Source organism: Streptopelia decaocto (genome assembly GCF_964273445.1).
Source record: "Streptopelia decaocto genome assembly, chromosome: 1".
NCBI classification, from domain to species: domain Eukaryota; kingdom Metazoa; phylum Chordata; class Aves; order Columbiformes; family Columbidae; genus Streptopelia; species Streptopelia decaocto.
In genome coordinates this window covers 149,869,194-149,887,930 of record NC_138663.1, presented here as the reverse complement: position 1 = coordinate 149,887,930, position 18,737 = coordinate 149,869,194, and the positions used below count along the sequence as shown (strand labels likewise).

General features: G+C 38.1%; 1 protein-coding gene across 2 annotated transcripts in view; it reads right to left on the bottom strand.

Moving 5' to 3' along the window:
• Nucleotides 1-18,737, bottom strand: part of TUBGCP3 (tubulin gamma complex component 3) — a 59,895-nt gene that overhangs the window by 20,543 nt on the left and 20,615 nt on the right. For both annotated transcript variants that reach the window (XM_082065238.1, XM_082065239.1), the window contains exons 8-14: nucleotides 17,362-17,487; nucleotides 13,864-13,932; nucleotides 8,755-8,887; nucleotides 7,358-7,524; nucleotides 5,346-5,456; nucleotides 4,832-4,940; nucleotides 690-879 (exon numbers count right to left, since the gene is read on the bottom strand). In XM_082065238.1, coding sequence (XP_081921364.1) covers nucleotides 690-879; nucleotides 4,832-4,940; nucleotides 5,346-5,456; nucleotides 7,358-7,524; nucleotides 8,755-8,887; nucleotides 13,864-13,932; nucleotides 17,362-17,487 — 905 coding nt within the window. The remainder of the gene's footprint in view (nucleotides 1-689; nucleotides 880-4,831; nucleotides 4,941-5,345; nucleotides 5,457-7,357; nucleotides 7,525-8,754; nucleotides 8,888-13,863; nucleotides 13,933-17,361; nucleotides 17,488-18,737) is intronic.

Here is an 18,737-nt window from a genome sequence, read left to right as displayed (position 1 = left end):
TACAAATCACCACCAGACCACATTAATTTTGATTTACAAACAAGTTAATGGGAGCTCTATTACAAAGCCTGCCTTCTAGACCAAAGGAAAGCTTTGTAAGAGACATCTTCGGTAGACTAAGTTTCATCAGTAGCATCGGCATGTACAAGCACTGAGCTTGTAAATACACTTTCAGAACTAAAAGTGATACCTGTAGGTGCACTCGAGTTCTTAAAACAGAGGATGGTGAGGCATCAATTAAATTTTTAAAAATGCACTGAGGCATTGACACAATGTTTTGGACCAAATACCTGCAAAATAGAGAAGCCTAACAGTCACAGTAACGCTAACTAGTGGCATAAAAAGCAAGAAAACATTTCTGCTTAAACTTGCTGACAAGCACGAGAGAAGTGCTAACATCCTTGAGGTTCTCACAAGGTCAAGCATAAAGATATCTGTACTAGTGCAGCTTCCCAAGACACTGTGAAATGGTACTTGTACATAATTCCCATCAAAAAGGAAAAACAAAGTTGAAGCCTCAGGGTCAAAGAAATTAAACACAAAAATAGAATCTAAAAGTTGTTCAATTAAACCTTCGAGTAGTAAGATACTTAAAGGGTCTTCTTCCAAAAGGAAAACAATTTCTGTGCTGATCGTGCATATTTGCAAGCATCAGAAATTCAACAGAACTACCCTTCCTACTCTCTTACTTGAGCAAGTCCATTAAATGTCTGATAAAGTCTCCTTGACCAAGTAGTAAGTAGCGCCTCATGGCCTGCATGTGTTCTAGTAAATTGTACTTCTTATTGAGAACATCTAGCAGGTATTTGCTGGTCTCAAAATAAGCTGCATCAATTTTCTCTTGAAATGCATTTTCCAGATCTGTGAACAAATCAGCAGCTAAAAGAAAAAAAAAAAAAGTTAAAATTAAATTAGTATTATTCCAAAATTGGGGCAAACAAGCTCTGGAATCAAAACATACGAATAGAGAAATTGTTATCTATTCTGATCCACTATATTATACATTTGGTACAGCAAAAGTGAAAGCAAGTCTAAAGCAGCCCATACTTCAACATTATTTTAACCTGTGCCCAGCTTGTACTCTCAGAATCACAGAATCAACTGGGTTGGAAAAGACCTCAGAGAACATCAAGTCCAACCCTTGGTCCGACTCCAGTCCATTTACTAGATCATGGCACTAAGTGCCATGTCCAGTCTCAGTTTAAAAACCTCCAGGGACAGTGAGTCCACCACCTCCCTGGGCAGGCCATTCCAATGCCTGACCACTCTCTCTGTAAAGAATTTCTTTCTAATATCCAGCCTAAATTTCCCCTGGCAGAGCTTAAGCCCATGCCCCCTTGTCCTATTGCTAACTGCCTGGGAGAAGAGAACAATCCCCACCTGGCTATAACTTCCCTTCAGATAGTTACAGAGGGTGATAAGGTCACCTCTAAGCCTCCTCTTCTCCAGACTAAACAACCCCAGCTCCCTCAGCCTCTCCCCATAGGTCTTGTGTTCAAATCCCTTTACCAGTCTTGTTGCTCTTCTCTGGACCTGCTCCAGCACTTCAATATCTTTCCTGAACTGAGGGGCCCAGAACTGAACACAATACTCCAGGTGTGGCCTCACCAATGCAGAGTAGAGGGGAAGGATCACTTCCCTTGTCCTGCTGACCATGTTATTTTTGATACAGGACAGTGCCAAATGTAATTTTAGGGCTGTATAAATTTAATTACTCGGCCCTTTGAAGGCAACCATGAGGCTGATGTGGTCCCCAGTTAAAATGAGTTTGACACCCCTGCTCTAAGTATCTTTCCATGAGATGCTCTCAGCCTCATGGACAAAGCAGAAGAGAGAACAAGACAACCAAAAAAGAGTTATAAGCTAATACACCTTCAGTTACTGGACACAGAGGTTGGGCCTAGGACTAGCTGAAGGCACAGGCAAAGCCAGCAGGCAGTTGCCCAGTTTGCCCACGGCAAGCCTACCAAGTCACACATGCTGGTCCTGCCTCCGCTCAAGTAGGGGTGATCATGTCTAAGGCAGCACCTATGGCTAAGGACACATGGAGCAGCCTCAATTTCTTTTTATCCCAAGCAGAAAAAAAAAAAAAAAAAAAATCAAACCACAAACTTTCTCCTCTCCTTAGTGCTGCCCCTTGCCTGGAGGGAAGTGACCTGGCCACAGCCCTTTATCTCTGAGACTGGAAAATTCAAGATTACATGTGTAGCTGTAATGTACCATCTCTCTGCATACACACACACACGCCAACACAAGTGATGCACCATCCCTGTTTGACATGCAAAAGTACCGACAAAAAAAAAAAAAAAAAAAAAAAGTAAATCGCTTACATCAACAACCAAGAGGCCTAAGCCCAAGTTTATAAAGCTGTGAAAAGTTATCTCGGGACACTGCGAAAAGACAGAAATGGGTCAAGAAAGGGTCAGGCAAAAGGCACTGACAGACAGGTCCCATGGGTTGCTATTAAATGTAATGGTCTCATGTCATGCCTGGTTTGGGAGTTCCCAAACTGCAGACAGCTAAAGGTCAGATCTGGGATCACTTTATCTGCCTTTTTTACTGTCCTTCTTCCCTAAGTGCCTGCTACAATCCCCTGTCAGGCAACATGACCAACTTCTACACTGTTCTTCACCTCTGGCTTCCTGTTCTAACAAATGTTCAAACAGCTTTTTACATCATGATTCCTTCAGCATCAAAAGGAAACTGCGGAAACATGAGTTAAGGTTCCAAAGCAAATTAAAGAAATAAATACCACCACCACCAAAAAATAATAATAATAATAAAAAAGCCCACACACCATCAAATCAAAACAAAAACCAAATCCACCCAAAATCAGCCAGACTCATCAAACATTCGGATTAAAAATGAAAAAAGCATCCAGAATTGAGGCTATCACCCTAGCTTTCCATCATCTTATTACAAGTAAATATCCAAAGGGCAGTCTCAAGATATTGTCATATGGCACAGACAAGGACAACAGGACATTTCCAGCACCAGTGATGCATAATGTTCTTTCTGTATTGAATGGGTAAAGTGCCGTAAACACAAATGCAGTTCCATGCAGAATTAAGGCAGGGCAATACTATGAGGTATTTAAGCTGCAGCCCATAAGCTCAGCACGCCTGCAGCACACTGCAGATAGAGTGGGTAACACCCGTTTCTAAAACTACACTTCTCTTGGAAACACATATTCTCAGCACTTAAGATAATGTGCTTGCTTTGAAGCTCTCATCCCCTACATAATAGAGAACCTATATTTGTGCGGATCATCCATTCACTCAAGGAGAGAGAAACAAGTGAAAATTTCAAAAAAATATTGGAATAGCACGGCCATAAACCCTGTAAAGTGGTGGAAGTAGTGTAGCCAAAGAATGGTTTTGCCTTTTTCAGGAGTAGCTCGCAAGATGATGATTCAAATGCATTTACAGCCCTTATTCACTTAACCTTGACCCCCTTCTGCACTTTAAGCACATCTTTGACTGGGCAAGCACCATACATTGTACAAATACCACACTACTAGACAAAATATTCTTGCAGATGTGAAAGGGATTTTATTATTAGAACACCTTTCACGGAGGTACTCATTCATGCTTAAAGTCCATGCCGTGAAGAGTTAATATAAAAACTAGTCCAAGATTAATCTGGAGAAGAAGAAAAAAAAAAATCTCACAAAACTAAGCTTTGAAGTCACATATAATAAAAACATATCTGAGAAGAGGAATAACAGAGAAGACGTTGTACAAGGTGTCCAAAGTGCAAGGAAGATGTTCTTAGAAAACTAAGTCAATAACTAGACAGAAAAACAAATGTTTAGATAATTCTTCTCTTGGCAAAAGGTGTATTTACTAGTAAGACATCATTATACTTCTAAAAACTATTAACAAAATTGCATCAGAGAAATTATCCCAGTGATCTACATCTTAACTATTAGACTCCTTTTGATATATTAGATGAATTATAAAAAGAAGTTATTGTAGTAAAGTATCACCTTCACCAGAAGAAAGCAAGTTGTCTTTTCTCCCAGCACCCACTGCATTACCTTACCCTCCTTCTTAGTATTTACACAAGAAGTCTCAATTTTTTACAGATTTCTTATTTGCAATCTTTCATCATAACAATGTTCATTTAATTACAAAGAAAATGGCACCAAAGAATAAACACAAATGATACATAACTTTTCATTCATTAAGACTGAAATCATATTTGTTTCTTTTTAGAAGAACCTGAAGGAATCCAGATAGTTAAGTTTCGGTTGGCATCCCCAATTTTAAGTAATCTTCAAAAATAATTTTATTAACCTTCCACATACTCAGTTTTCTTCAGACATATTATAGTGTTAGAGTTCATTTACAGAAAGGCTTCTGTCACGCCTGTTTTTAATGCTCATTCTCTTACTTATAACTAACGCACTATTTATTATTTTTTTAATCACAGAATTAATTCAGTATTATTATGGAATCATCCAATGAAGTATCTTTGATGAGAAGTCACAAGTACTAAATTGTTATTGTGGCACTCAAGAATATCCCTGCCCCCACCTCAGCCCTCTCAACAAAATTCAGCTGAAGGCAGACTAGTTTCTGAATGGTTTCATTCAGAAATCCAGTACACCAACCAACACCCAGCAAACCCATCAAATTAAGAAAATAAATTGACACACATGCATCTTCATAAATCTTTCGTTAAATGCAAATATCCATTAGAATACCTGTATTCTAACGCAGATGGGATTTTCATACTCCTTTCCAACCCCGTGTCAGTTTACAGTCTAAACCGCATATTGCCCAGAGCTCAGTTCAAAGGGAAGAAGTTCACAACACTGATACTCTACCGTCTTTTGAAGACTCTGTCGATTTGGCCACAGCAATCATCTTTGTGGATGGAGTCTGATCATGACAAACTTGATGCAAGAAGTTTATGGATTTTCCTATTAGTAGGACCTGAACAAAAAAAGGATTTTTTTAAAGTGATTTGCATATAATAAACCAAACAAAACAAAACACCTGCAACATCACACAAAAACCAACACCAAACAGAAAGCCACCCACAACCACCAGGACAACAGGATATTTTGTCATGTTTCTGTGGCCTTAGCTTCACAATCCCAAGCACAGCAACCCAGAACTTCAATGCCAACACAAAATCTTTTTAAACACAAACTTCTTTCCCCCCTTTGAGACCACCTTAAACAAAGTTTATCAGTTCGAGAATCAAACACAGAAACAGTCTTCCTCAACAAACAATTCTAAAAATCTTAATTGTTAATTTTCATCTCTATTTTCTTAATGGAAATCTAACAGCAGCATAGAGCAAACAAATCAGAAGGCTAATTTTCAAATTCATACCTTTTTTGATTGCTCCATTGTAATAAAAGAAGGGATCATTGATTTCCTCAAAGTGTATTTGTCATGCCACAACCGATCAGTTTTAACTGTAGGATCTGAAGCTACAAAAAACTGTAGATTGAAACAAATATTAAAAAAGAAAAGATGAAGGCAAACTCTCCCCTAGTGTTTCATTTCTGTATTCAGAAAACTGTACAAATATTCCAAGTTGTTCTTCTAACTTAAAAAAAAAAATCAGAGCTAATTTGCAGAGTTGTCCTAGCAATTGATAAGTAAATTGTATGTTGCCCAATATGAACTCTGAAGAAAAAAGTTAAAGAACAGCTTGCATAATTTAATCTCCCCTGTACATTATGAAACCTTGATGACCTGAGGGTAAAGGGTACTATCTGTAAAATATCCACTATGAAATATGGAAGTGTATAGCTTATTCCAGCAATTAGTTCTACAGTTATGGTAGGAGATAAAGTTCAGAATACAAGATATACTTCTATTTTACTGGTCCTATTTTTAGCCAAGCACTTTTGGACTTCCTCCTATTGTAATAGATGCAGAAAACAAAAAAACAAAAACAAACAAACAAAAAAAAAACAAAAACAAAACAAAACAAAACAAAACAAACAAAAAAAAAACAAAAAAAACCCCACACACACACAAAAACCAAAACCAAAAACAAACAACAACAACAAAAACAAAACAAAACAAAAAAAAAACCACACAACCCCACACCACACACAAGAAATCCTGCAATTGAACTGGTGATCAAATGCTAAGGTCCTCAACTCCATATAACAGGATACTTTCATCTGTAAGAAACTAAAACTACATGATTAGTTTTGTTAAAATGACTTGTAGATGGATTCTGTCTTCATCCTGTAAAACAAGATAACCATTTCTTGGACAAGACCTTTTTTTCACTGCCTCCAAATACCATTTCCACCAAGAATGACCAATGTATTTGCTCAACAACTGTATTTATGATATGAAAATTGTAGCTTTCAGTAGACCACATCCAACAGATTTTCAGTATTCAGAACACTCTCACAGTGCAAATGTAAATTTTTAAACAAAGAGTTGAAAGCTAATGAATTACATAAAAAGCAAAAAACCCCATCTCACATGACTGAGGAGTAGCTGAGAAAAAAAAGTGACTATTTTACAGCCAGAAAGATTCATAGACATTTCACACAAGTCTCCTAATGCTGACCTTAAAGATCAGCTGTGAGTGATATTTGTACTCATTTTAATTTTGACTCAGATGGACAGTTTCAGAAATCACACATCATATTTCACACTCAAGTGAAGTTACTCAGATGTGTCTCAGAAGTGCTCAGTTCATTTTAAAAAATGATTCTTTGGCTTTTTCAGACAAAAAAAAAAGCCATTTTAACAACAGTGTACTGATTGGAGACAGGACTAAGAGTTAGGAGAGCTTAAAAAGCCATAAAACCATTTCTATGAAGAAAAAGGGCAGTTACTAGAACTTGCTGTTACAGAAGTCAGAACAAATAACTCTATAGAGTTTCTAGAGGAACTCCGGAACAATAAACCTTTTCTACCCAATTTGACAACCCCAAGTCATTTATGAAGCTGAGGATAACAGTAAGTAGTCAGAGCAGAATATTTTGAACTTTATTCCAAATGCAAGGCTTGCATTCTAAACGAGTACAAAGAACTCTGCATATATTTATTATCATTACACTATACACATTACACACTTCTCTCTTCAGAAGCAAGCATCTATTGTTAGTCCACCATTCTGCCTCTAATAAACAGATTCAGGATATGATTCACTGAAGACAACACACATCGCTGCAACCTCCAGATATCACACTCACTGAATCCACTAAGAGAGTCACATTTCACATTGTTATTGTATATGTTACTTACTCATATGTTATACATTTCTACCACAGTCTACTTTTCAAATTCTCCTCTAAGCCTCTCACAGATTATACTCCCACAAAGCCAACAAACAGATGACAAAATATTTATTGCATCACATACATTACCTCATGGTATGTATCTTCCAGCTCTCCATCATAAATCCAGCGATAAAGGAAATTCAGTACAGGATGGGATACCAGGCCAAGAATGTGCTGAACCAGAGATCTCATGTAGGGATCCCCTGTTTTAGTATAGGCATGAACTGCTGAGGCAAGTTCACCCCCTTTTCTCCCTGTAAGATCATAGTGGAAAAGAACAGAAATGTACTAGACTTAAATTCCGAAGCCATTGATTTTAACTAGTCATATGTCACTCAGAGCTTGCTGAACAGCAATTCTAAAAAAAACAGCAAAAGCACATTTTTTTAATGTTGACAGGGAATTCCCAGGTTTTAGGGCATGAATCTCACTGAAGCATTAAGCACAATTCTCTGACACTGTGTTCTGTCTACTTTATGGTAGCTTGGAGGAATCAAAGGTTGACTTTATGCTTCTTTTCTTCCTCAACACCCCCACCAGAAGAGTATTTAAGGAACCTTAGTATGTTTCCTTCTCTCCTGTACCTGATGCTGTCTCAGATATTCTGAGTGCATACAAACACACCTTTCCTGCCTCTTGGTTATCATTCCCCCCAAAAGCTCCTTTAAGCAATATCTCTTCTTGCAATTGAAGAGTAAGATACTGAAAAAAAAAAAAATAGATCTAGTACTTGTTTTGTTATTATGCTGCACAGCTTTAAAGCTTCTTGCAGCACAGGCTGTAGCATTAAAATTTTTCATGAATGTCTTAAAGCCTTTTCTTTTTTTTTTTTTTTTTAAATCATTACCAATTCCAATAATCAATGTAAAACAGATGTTGTGAGCCTTTCTTGTTCAAGATACTCTTTCCCAATAGCCACAATCTCCACTATTTTTTGAAGGCAGCAAAACTGAAGTATCCCTCAAGAAGCACAGCCTGCTGGCCAAAGTTCTAGCTAACTCTAACACCACTGCTCAGCTCTTTTTTGTGGATTGCCAACACAGCCACACATTATTCACAGATTTGTAAAGTTTCACTGTTTCACATTAATCTGCAGAGAAGTGGCAAATCACTCCTATATGCCATCACATAGAGAGGAATAGAGTAGTACTCATACACAGTAAAGAGACTGAGCCAACCATTTCATACGGTATTAGTGGGGAGTTTTCCACAGTGCAAGATGACTAAAAGTAGGTGCTTAAAATTTGACTGATTTCTCAAGTATGTTCAGGTTTAAAAAAAAAAAAAAAAAATCCAGAAAGTGTACCAAAAAACCACTATAATTCATCATGTTTTTTCTTAAACTAAAAGAGAAAGAATCTGTGGATTAGCTACTCAAAAATTTCTAAAACATAACAGTAACATTACTGAGATCCACTTCTGGCATGACAACCACTCAAAGTTACATAGCTTCTCCAGAAATGTTAAATGAATGTTAAACAGACCTTGACAGTGATCAACAAGTGCTGCAAGGGTCTTTAACCTTATTTTAGGATCGTATGTCCAGACTAGAAGACGGCGAAGCGTTAAACTGCTCTCAAGTCCCAAATTCACGCCCTGATCATCTTCCAATTGCAACTGTTCAAATTAGAAACAGAAAGACATATCAAGGAACAAAAATGGCAAAACTGAAGCAGAACTGCTGTTCCATAGTTTTTTGTTCCAAAGTTAGCTTTCTACTAATACACTCGAAATACCCCATATTATATGTTCCCACGTTAAACCATTGGGACAAAACCCAAAAGCCACACGAGTGGTAATAGAGAATCAAGTGCAGCTGAAAGGATGGAGACAAGCAGAAGTGGAACAGGGCAAACAGACAACAAAGGACAAGAAAGTTAAAGAAAGCAAGGTGACAGATAGTAACAAAAAAGAGAAAAAGGAAAAGAAAAACAGAACAGAGATCCTGAAAGACAGCAACTACTGGCCAAAGAGATGCTCAGAAAAGAGTGAAGACAAACACCTAAAGGAGAGGAACAGTGCAGGAGGTAAAATTTCTATTACTGCACAGCCAGCTTATTTTAGTTCAACATGGGACAAATTCTGTTCAATGTCTTCCTCCAGAAGCCATCAGAACTTCAGCTAGGTACACAGAGAGATTAAGGAATTTCTACCACTGATAAAAAATTAAAAGCTATGAAAAGAAAAATCTGCCACAATGTGATTACCATGAATCTTCCGATAACTCATACAAATACAGATGGGTAAGCAAGGTCAAGAACACAACCTAAGAATACAGAGGCAAGTTCCAGCAGTCCAAGCAGATCAACTCTAAGAAAAGATGCTCTGTTTCTTCTTCTGTGCCACAACCAATCCACCACCCCATGCCTCCAGGTCTAGCACATTTTTTTTGCCAAATACAAAGTATCAGTTAAGACTAAAGTCATCCACATTAAGCTGAGCCTTAAAGTCAGTTGAATTCATAGAATCATAGAATGGTTTGGGTTGGAAGGGTCCTTAAAGATCACCTAGTCCAACCCCCTGCCATAGGCAGGGACACCTTCCACCAGACCAGGTTCCTCTGAGCCTCATCCAGCCTGGCCGTGAACACTCCCAGGGACGGGGCATCCACAGCCGCCCTGGGCAAACTGCTCCAATGCCTCACCACCCTCACGGTGAAGAAATTCAGAAGCTTCTGGATGTTCCTGCATCCACATTTTGCTTTGTCTTTTTAAACTCATGTGGTAAAAATATGGAAATTGGCAACAAGAAAGATATATGAGCAAGAACTGCCCTTTGTCTTTAGGGAAGAAATTATAAACTCGCATTTTCATCACGGAAGTTTTAAAGGGGTGACTATTTGAACAGTCTTGATGGAACAGACCTTAAAAGCTTATGGAATAGCACACACTACACTCGGGAAGACTCTTTTCAAAGGAAGAAACACATCTGTGGAAGGCTCTGAAGGCATAATAAAAAGTTACAGAGAAAAAGACAACACAGAACCCTTTGATGGTATTCTTATTATGCCTGAAATGATAACTGGAACTGCAGCTAACAACTTTTAAGCTGGCAGCCTGTGTGATCTCCTGAATACAAGAATCCAGCATGCATTTAATTCCAAGACATAATTTTGAACATGTTATCAAGCAACTGAGATGTACAGTTTTGTAAAGAAAATGTCTTTCAAAGGAGTAGATTTTTTTTCCATCACATTTATTTTAAAACTTGTAAGTTACAAAGCTCACCTCTGGGATGATCTGGCACAAGTCTTGAGAATGCTGATTTCTTTCTGAATGATTTCTGCTCCATCAATTATGAACATAAGAAATGTCATCCTCTGTCAGAACCCTGGCTAGATGATCTACCACACTATCTCTAGTAATGACAAAAAGAAGTGTTGTACAAGAAGAGAAAGCAAAGCTGATCGCTCTCTGCAGTCTGTCCCACTTAGGCTCCGTGCAGCCCAGCTGCAGTTTTCAGGACATCAGAGGATGAATCCTTGTGCAGCCCTTCTAATGGCAGTTTGCAGACATGCCTTCCATAAATTTGGATAATCCCTTTTTCAACCTGTTGATAGTGCCTTTTGCATTGACATGTTAGGGAAACAAATTTTGGAAGTTGGCTCCTCTTCTCTGTTTTATATTAACCTCCTGCTAATTTCAGAGCGCCTCCTTTCCTCTTGTCACCATTCACCATATGCCACAACTTTGTGTTTGTCTTTTCCTTCCCTAGTTTGGAAGCCCCAGCCATAGCCCCCCTGCGGCTGTTCCTCTTCAGCCTCAAGAGACTCGGCCCATCTTCCCTCTTTCACACAGCAATTGTCCCATGTTCCTGAGGACTTTATCTGACTTTCTCCCTCCTTAGTCGCTACCTCCCCGATGTCTGAGAGGCTGCCATCAGGACGGCACACCGTGCTCCAGTGTCACACTGACACCCCCTGCCTTGTTCTCAGTGCCCATCTCCCTGACACCCAACTGCATGCCACGTCCGACTGTGCAGACAACCACCTGTGAGGACACCAAGATTTTTCCCAAACTGGGCCTGTTGATGCCAAGTTTGGCACCAGGGAAGCACACATTAGATTAGCTTCCTTTCAGATATTATAAAAAAACCTTGTACTTCCCACGCAGGGGCTCGCTGTTGCCTATTTGCTCACACAGTCCATTTCATGTTGCTCCTTGCCATGGACAGAGCATCCAGAGTACCAATGTTAGCAACCTTTTACTGACAGACTGGAACATTTCACTCTGCCTTATCTTCTCCAGACCATCAACATCAACTAAAACCAGTGCCAGCATGTACCTTTGGAGCACACTACTGACCCTTCCCCATCCTGCAATGTAACCTTGTGCTTCCCAGCCTTCAAGTCAAAAGAGACTCTCTCCTCCACTGCTGGGTCTCCCTCCTTCCTTCTCTCCTTCTTTCCTTCCTTCCTTTCTTTCACAGCCTCTGAGGAAGAATTTTGCCAGGGGCTTCTTGAAAATCCAAACATAATATACCTCTGGGATCCCCTTAATTAAGGTGCTGAGGGACATCCCCAGAAGCTCCAGTCTGCTAGTGGAGCAAACCTTTACGTTACAGACACTGTATTGACAATCAATGTGCTGAATACACTCACAAACTCTAACACTGGAGATTAATCTGGCAAGGAACATGAAGAGCACGAAGAAAAGCAGAAAAAGGAAGACTAGTGAAAATGTGGGTCCAACTACTGAATGGTGCTGGGAGAGTGGTGACAGAAAAATGGAAAAAAAATGAGGTACTTAATGATTTCTATGCCTCCTTTTTTTGGGTAGGATTTACCACTGGGAAAACCAGGCATCACCTGAGATCAGAGGTGAAGTCTGGAACAAGGGAGCCTTACTCCAACTGGAGAAAGACCACGTTAGGAAACATTAAACAAAGTGGATATACCTAAGTCTATGAGACCTGATGGGATGCACCCACAAGTGCTGAGGGAGCTGGCCAATGCCACTGCAAGGTCACTCTCAATTGTCTTCGCAACATCATTGCAATCAGAGGAGGATCCTGACAACTGGGAGAAAGCAAATGTCACTCCTCTCTTCAAGAAGAGGGATCCATAGAACTACACACCAATGAGACCCACCTCATTCCCAGGGATGCTGACAGAGCGACTAATCCTGGAAACCATTTCCAAATGTATGGAGGACAAAAATGTCAGGAAAAAAAAGCTCACAGAAAGGAGAAAGAAGGGGACACATTTGTGGTGATGGAGTTTGTCTTCCCAAGCAAGTGTTAAGTGTGTAGAGGCTCTGCTTGCCAGGAAGCAGCTGGATATCTGCCTGCTAATGGGAAGCAGTGAACGAATTCCTTACTTTGCTTTGCTTGCACACACAACATTTCCTTTCACTACTAAATTGTGACTAACTTGATTGACTCGTGTTTTTGCCTTCCTTCTATTTTTTTCCCCATTCCCCAAGAGACAGGGGTGAGCAAGAAGCTGGGTGGGTGTTTGGCTGCTGGCCAGGGTCAACCCACCACAAAGACAAAATGCAGTTTGAAAGTAAGTGATGCCAGAACTTTCCTTTTGTTTTCCCCTTACATGCTTCCCCTCCCATCAGACTCATCTCTTCTTTTGAAAGGTTTAGTGGGGCAAGAAAAGTAGAATCTACATTTCAAAGAAGTCATACATATCTTCATGGGCAAGATGTCTTAGAAGTTGGAATACATCAGTGTTCCAGCAAACCAAGAGAGCAAACATGTTTTGGACAGAGCAGGAAATAATTAGAAAAAGAAAAATTAGCAAAAAGTGGGTATGACAGGTATTCCAAAAGTCAGGAATATTAAAGAACTGCAAGTGATTCAAAAGGAACAGATACTTTGGAAATGCTTATAGAAGCCTATGACTTATCTACAGGGTTTTTTTAAATCAGAATTTTAAATGGCATTTTAATTTAACTTCAGGTTATTCTCAGAATAATTTTTTCTCAGTTACAAAGAATGAACTCCTTGAAAGTCCCTTATAAAAAAGCAAGCAGATAAAAATTCAATTTTTAAAAAAATTTATTTTAGAGCTAGCATCTAGGTGCACATACCTACAAACATTTGTGGACAAACTGCAAAATTATCAGCACTGAGTTCTTCTATACATCAAAGAAAACTAACAGAACACCGAAACATCTTACTCTCTCAATACAACAGAAGAGACAAGGAAAATACACAAACTGTCCCAGACAGAACAAAAAGTTGAAACTGTTGTTTCTAACTGCTGAACCGTGCATTACTTTAAATACAGAAGGATATTCTTTCTCCCTTCAAAGATCGTGCTGCTTTGGATTTGAATGATAAAGATATCATGCAAGATGAAACTGAGAAAAATTATGCAAAAAAGGGAGAGAGGCTTAGGAATTAACATTATATTCCTTGCTTAGGTAAGAAATCAATTAACAGTGAATTTCCAAGAGAAAAATATTCATTGGCACATACATCCAAAGAGTAAGAAATGTCATTTACAGAGAATTGTGCCCACTGTCCACAGAAAGAGCTGTACTTCCTTCCCTTTCTAAAGGGATACCTAGGTATATCTTTTAGGAGATATTTGGGTAAAATAAAGCAAAATAAGAAAGACAAATAAGAACCACTTAATTTACCTGAGAATGCAAAACAGACAGAAGTCGGTAGTATTCCTTAAGTTCCTGATGTAAGGCTGCACAAAAACTCTGTAAGAAAAAGAGGAAAAAAGAGAAAAGAAAAAAGAAAACAAATGAGGAAAAGTCTTTCTGGTTTAATCTAGAACTACTTTTATCCTATCACCACACTGTGAAGGTAATCAGAAATTCATTAAAACAAATCAAGCTACAAGTTTCAGCATAAAAGCCAACTCTTACAACTGGCCAACATACAAGCACTTCCCTAAGAAATGCAGAGTGTTTCCAAGAACGCACATTGTCAAGTGACTTTGTTTTCTTGCTGTCTTAATTCTACCAACAGATTAAACTATGACAAGTGCTAACTTTCTAAGTAGATACACATCATCTCAATAAAGACATTAATAATTACCACAGGAATGTGCAAATAATTGCACGATCCAGAAGAATTTTTCTCTAAATAATTATTTAAAATACAGTATGTAGTAGAGTTTGAATTTCAGGAAGGCCTCTAATAACAGAACACAGACATCAGGCAACCATCATTATATTTAACAGTACAGACTGTATGATGCACAGCTGCTGGATCAAGTACTCTATATTCTTGGCCTTTTATCAGTTGACAGTCATACACTATTCTTGAATTGACATGGAAAAAATGCATAACTCTAAGCATACCCCAAGAAATCTATAAAATGTGCAGAAGTTAACAGGCCTGAATTAAAGCAAAGACTCCTCTTTGTAAAACAATTCTAAGCACAGCTGCTTTGGGTCATTCAAAAATAAACAAATGAAGGTAGATTTTAAAAACAATTCCTGAAAGAATACTTGTTTAGTAATGGAGTAATGGATGGTTCTGCACAGTTTGCGGTCCTGGGGTTTTGCTTTAGTTTTGTAACGTTTTTAACCTAACACAGACTAAAGATATTTCTGCAACACATTTTCTAAAGTAGAATTTAAAGTATGGCTCATTAATTTTGGACTGAGTTGAGAATTTTTGACTTGAAGCACTTTTTTTTTTTTTAATAGTATTTCCCTGCACACACAAATTCTTCAGAACTGATTTCTTAAGCAATTCTCAGATAATCATTTTGGTATCTATTTTAACAGACTTTTTTTAAAAAAAAGGAAATTCCCCAGGACGATCCCCTCCATCTCTTTTCAAATCATCACAGTCTAAGTAATTTGAAAAAAATATGGAAAGCCTCACACAAAAAGAACCCAAGAGCTTGAAGTAAAACGTTTATTCACTAGAGCATGTACAAGGGAGAAATTATTCCTGCAAGCACAAGGAGAAAATACATCTTCATTCCTGCTAAGAGGCCTATCTGCTAAGAGGCTAAGAAGCCTAGGAAAAAAATATCATTAATCTTGCCATTATATCCTTTATAAAGAAAGAGAGTTCCTTTCTTCAACGTTATAAATGAGAAAGAAATTTGCAATTAATTTTATTCCAGAGGATACTGAAGGGCAAAAAGAAATCCCCTTACATGTAACCCCGCTTCTCATTTCTTCTCACTTGCTTCTTCAGTACATTTTTGAACCTATTAAAGCAGCACTTGCCAAGACAGAAGGCAGAGTAGAGCCTCCAAGAAAATATTCAAAAGCACTATACATCTACTCAAAAAGTAAGAACAGTAATCATTGACTCTAGTATCCAAGAAGATTTAGGATCTAACTGGCCATCAACTGTTCAGATAAGACTTAGAAGTTAAAAATTAAATCCAGTGCCAATTCCTGCATTACAATCTACAGATTTTTGCTTCCCAAACTGTTACAAAAAACTGGACATTATTTTAGACTTCTGATTTGGTCTAAAAAGAGAAATCAGGGAGGAAAGAGAATGCTTGTTCAAGGGAAAAAAATGAAAATGCCCACTATCTCAACTGGATCTAAATGGGCAACATGTCAAAACATAAGGCAAGTTACACTTCATTGCTGACTTTTTTTTGCTTTCTCAGAACTTAGATACTAAGCAGCAAAAGTATAACAACATACTGCACTTTATATTATTCTATCTTTACTCTTAATAATTGTCAATACCAGACGTTTGGCATGGTAAAAACAGTCACCAGAATCATAAGAGGTGACAGGCATGTCATCCTGCATGTGGTTTAAGCACGGCTTTACAAAAGTGTTCTTTTAAAAAGCAGAAGATGCTTTCAAACACACATATCCTTGTGCTAAATTCTTAACGCATAGTGTGCAGTACCTGAAATTGTCAGCTATAAAACCACGAAGAGCAATAGTATATACTCTTCTTGCCTAGATACTGAGAGCAGGAGTAGAATATATGCTTTTATTTGTACACTTATGTCCTAGAAATACATGTAAGTGCTTGACTCGAGCAAAAGTAACAGCATTAGAGCTATGCAGATTCGGCTAACTAACTGCACAGCCTTCTGCACAGGATCTGAAATCTGCATATGGTAGCTAAGATATTGCACATTTAAATTCACTGAAGTTCTCCCCCTGCTGTAAACTTGACAATTAAAGCCAGAGACGGTACAAATAAGCATAAGCAGGGAGCTACTACATAAAGAACAAGAAACTTCAGCCAGATGTAAGGGGGAGAATCTGATAAAAGATACATATACAGTAGCACTACCATATAAAACATGAATATCAGCATTGGATCACTAGAAAAATAATTATTTCTATGTAACTAAAAGGGTTACTAGGAAAAAGAGACAGAAGGGAACAGAATAAAACATTAGAAAAGTAGGAAGCACTACAGTGTCTCTACTGACCTCTTAAGAAAAATTAGATTGAAGGGAGAAGCACTTCAATTTCTTGGCAGATTAGGTAGGATGTTATGGCTAGAGGCAAGGATAACATTTGTCGAGTCAGAAGGGATAATATCCAGTTTTACAGAGGGAGCAAGTGAGAGGAAACGGGAATGCCTTAGCAGTAAATGTGGTTTTGGGTATTACAGCAGCTGTGAAGTTACTGTAGACTACAAATCATGATGATGAAACCTATAAAAACAAAAATTGACATTCTTTTGATGCTGTAATCAAAAGAAAGGGCGGAAGATAATGGGGTATTTACATTTTATGTAAGTTAGTGCAGTATTAACATGTGAACATCAGCATTAGCCAACAAGAGTGCCTCCTGCATAAATCATCCCAAGAAATGAACTGGCGATCAATGAGCTCAGAGATGCACCAGCCCATGTAAGCAGTGCTTTTGTTTATAAAACATGCATGACCACTTAAAAAAAAGACTTTTTTTTTTTTTTAAAAAAAAAAGAGATTAAGAAAAGGAGCCTTGAGACTTTCCAGCCACAAATGATGGGGGCAACTCCTTCTTATGACCAGTAAGAGCAAATGTCTTTCCCTTCCTTTCACACTATGACCCACACCAAAAGCGGCAATCCGTAACAGGAATAAATCCAAGCTCCAAAGTTATGCACCATTCTAGTACTGCATTTTACTCAGTAACTTATAAGGGAAACAAGACCAAACTATTGTAGCAAAATCAATTTTTTAGCTGACCTACCTGTCCCACAAGTCCAAACGCACGATCCAAACTTCTCTGGTCCGTGTATTTTCTTATTTTGTTATGTAGCCATCCCAGCTCTGCAAGTCTACTTGTAGTATCTCTGAGAGATTTGGACAAGCACACCTACAAAGTTAACAGAAACAATGACTTGCAATTTTAGGTCAAATCTACCATGCCAATACTTGTTTCTTCACAAAAGCCCCTTTCTCATAAACCAAGCTAGTTCAGGAAACAATCATTTTACATTCTACAGTAGAGATAGTGCAAAAAAACCCCACAAAAACCCTCAACAAACAACCCGGGCAAACACAGAAGTACATATACATATAAGCATTGAAAAGGCAGCAGTAACAAACTATTAGCAACTTTGTGATCTTCTCTTTTAGAAATCTTAATGTAATGGTATTCATACACTCTTTTTATGTTAGGCAATAATGGTCATAATAAAAGGTCCTCAGAAAAGAAGAAATCTGAAATTTCATGATGCAGAATCACACTTCATCTTATACTGATAATCAGCAGGACTGAAAATATTAGAGCTCTAGAAGAGGAGTCAATGACTGAAAGTCATGAAGAAACCTAGAGAAAATAACTAGCTACTACTACATGTGAAAGAAACTAATAGAAGAGAAATTACCCAATGCCAGACTAGGTTATCAGGAACCAAAACTTATAGAATCCAAATTCCAAATTTAAGTGAGATCCATCAGTAACAGTTTTTATAAACTATTTAATCATGTGCCTCTCTGAGCAATTCTAATCTTTCTACTTTTCCTACACCACATATCTCACTTCACCCTGCAAGCCTGCCTTAGTCCCAAACCCTATTTAACTACTACTACTTGCATCTGAATCAGCACTTTTTTTTTCTTTAAATTGCCAACAGATAAAACACTGTTCCTCTCGTTCCTATACTTGAGATTTGCTTCTACGACGTTTTGTCACATTACCCAAGAACACCATCATTAAGTTTTCAAAATTTTATCGGGCAAAGAAAAACAAACAATCTGACAGATATGCTAAGACAAGAGGCAGAGATTGACTTTTGTCCAGAGTGATTGGGCCTATCTGACCTCTACAGACCATTTTAACTTGGAAAGCCAGCTGGAACAATCAAAGACAAAATAAGGAAAAGCATTATCAAGCTAAACAGGTTGTCAAAGAACTAGAAATCAAGTTAATTCATTAAGCCTTTTAGTTAGCGGTACAGGCATTCCCTAACATAAAAATCAGCTACAGTGTTAGGCACAGCAGCAGGGGCTTGAACCAGGCAGCAGCAACTAGTTTTAAGACCAGAGTTCAGTCCCTGGCACTCTTGTTTAGATACACAGGCACAGCTTTAACTTCTCGAACAACTTCTATAGGGTAAATTC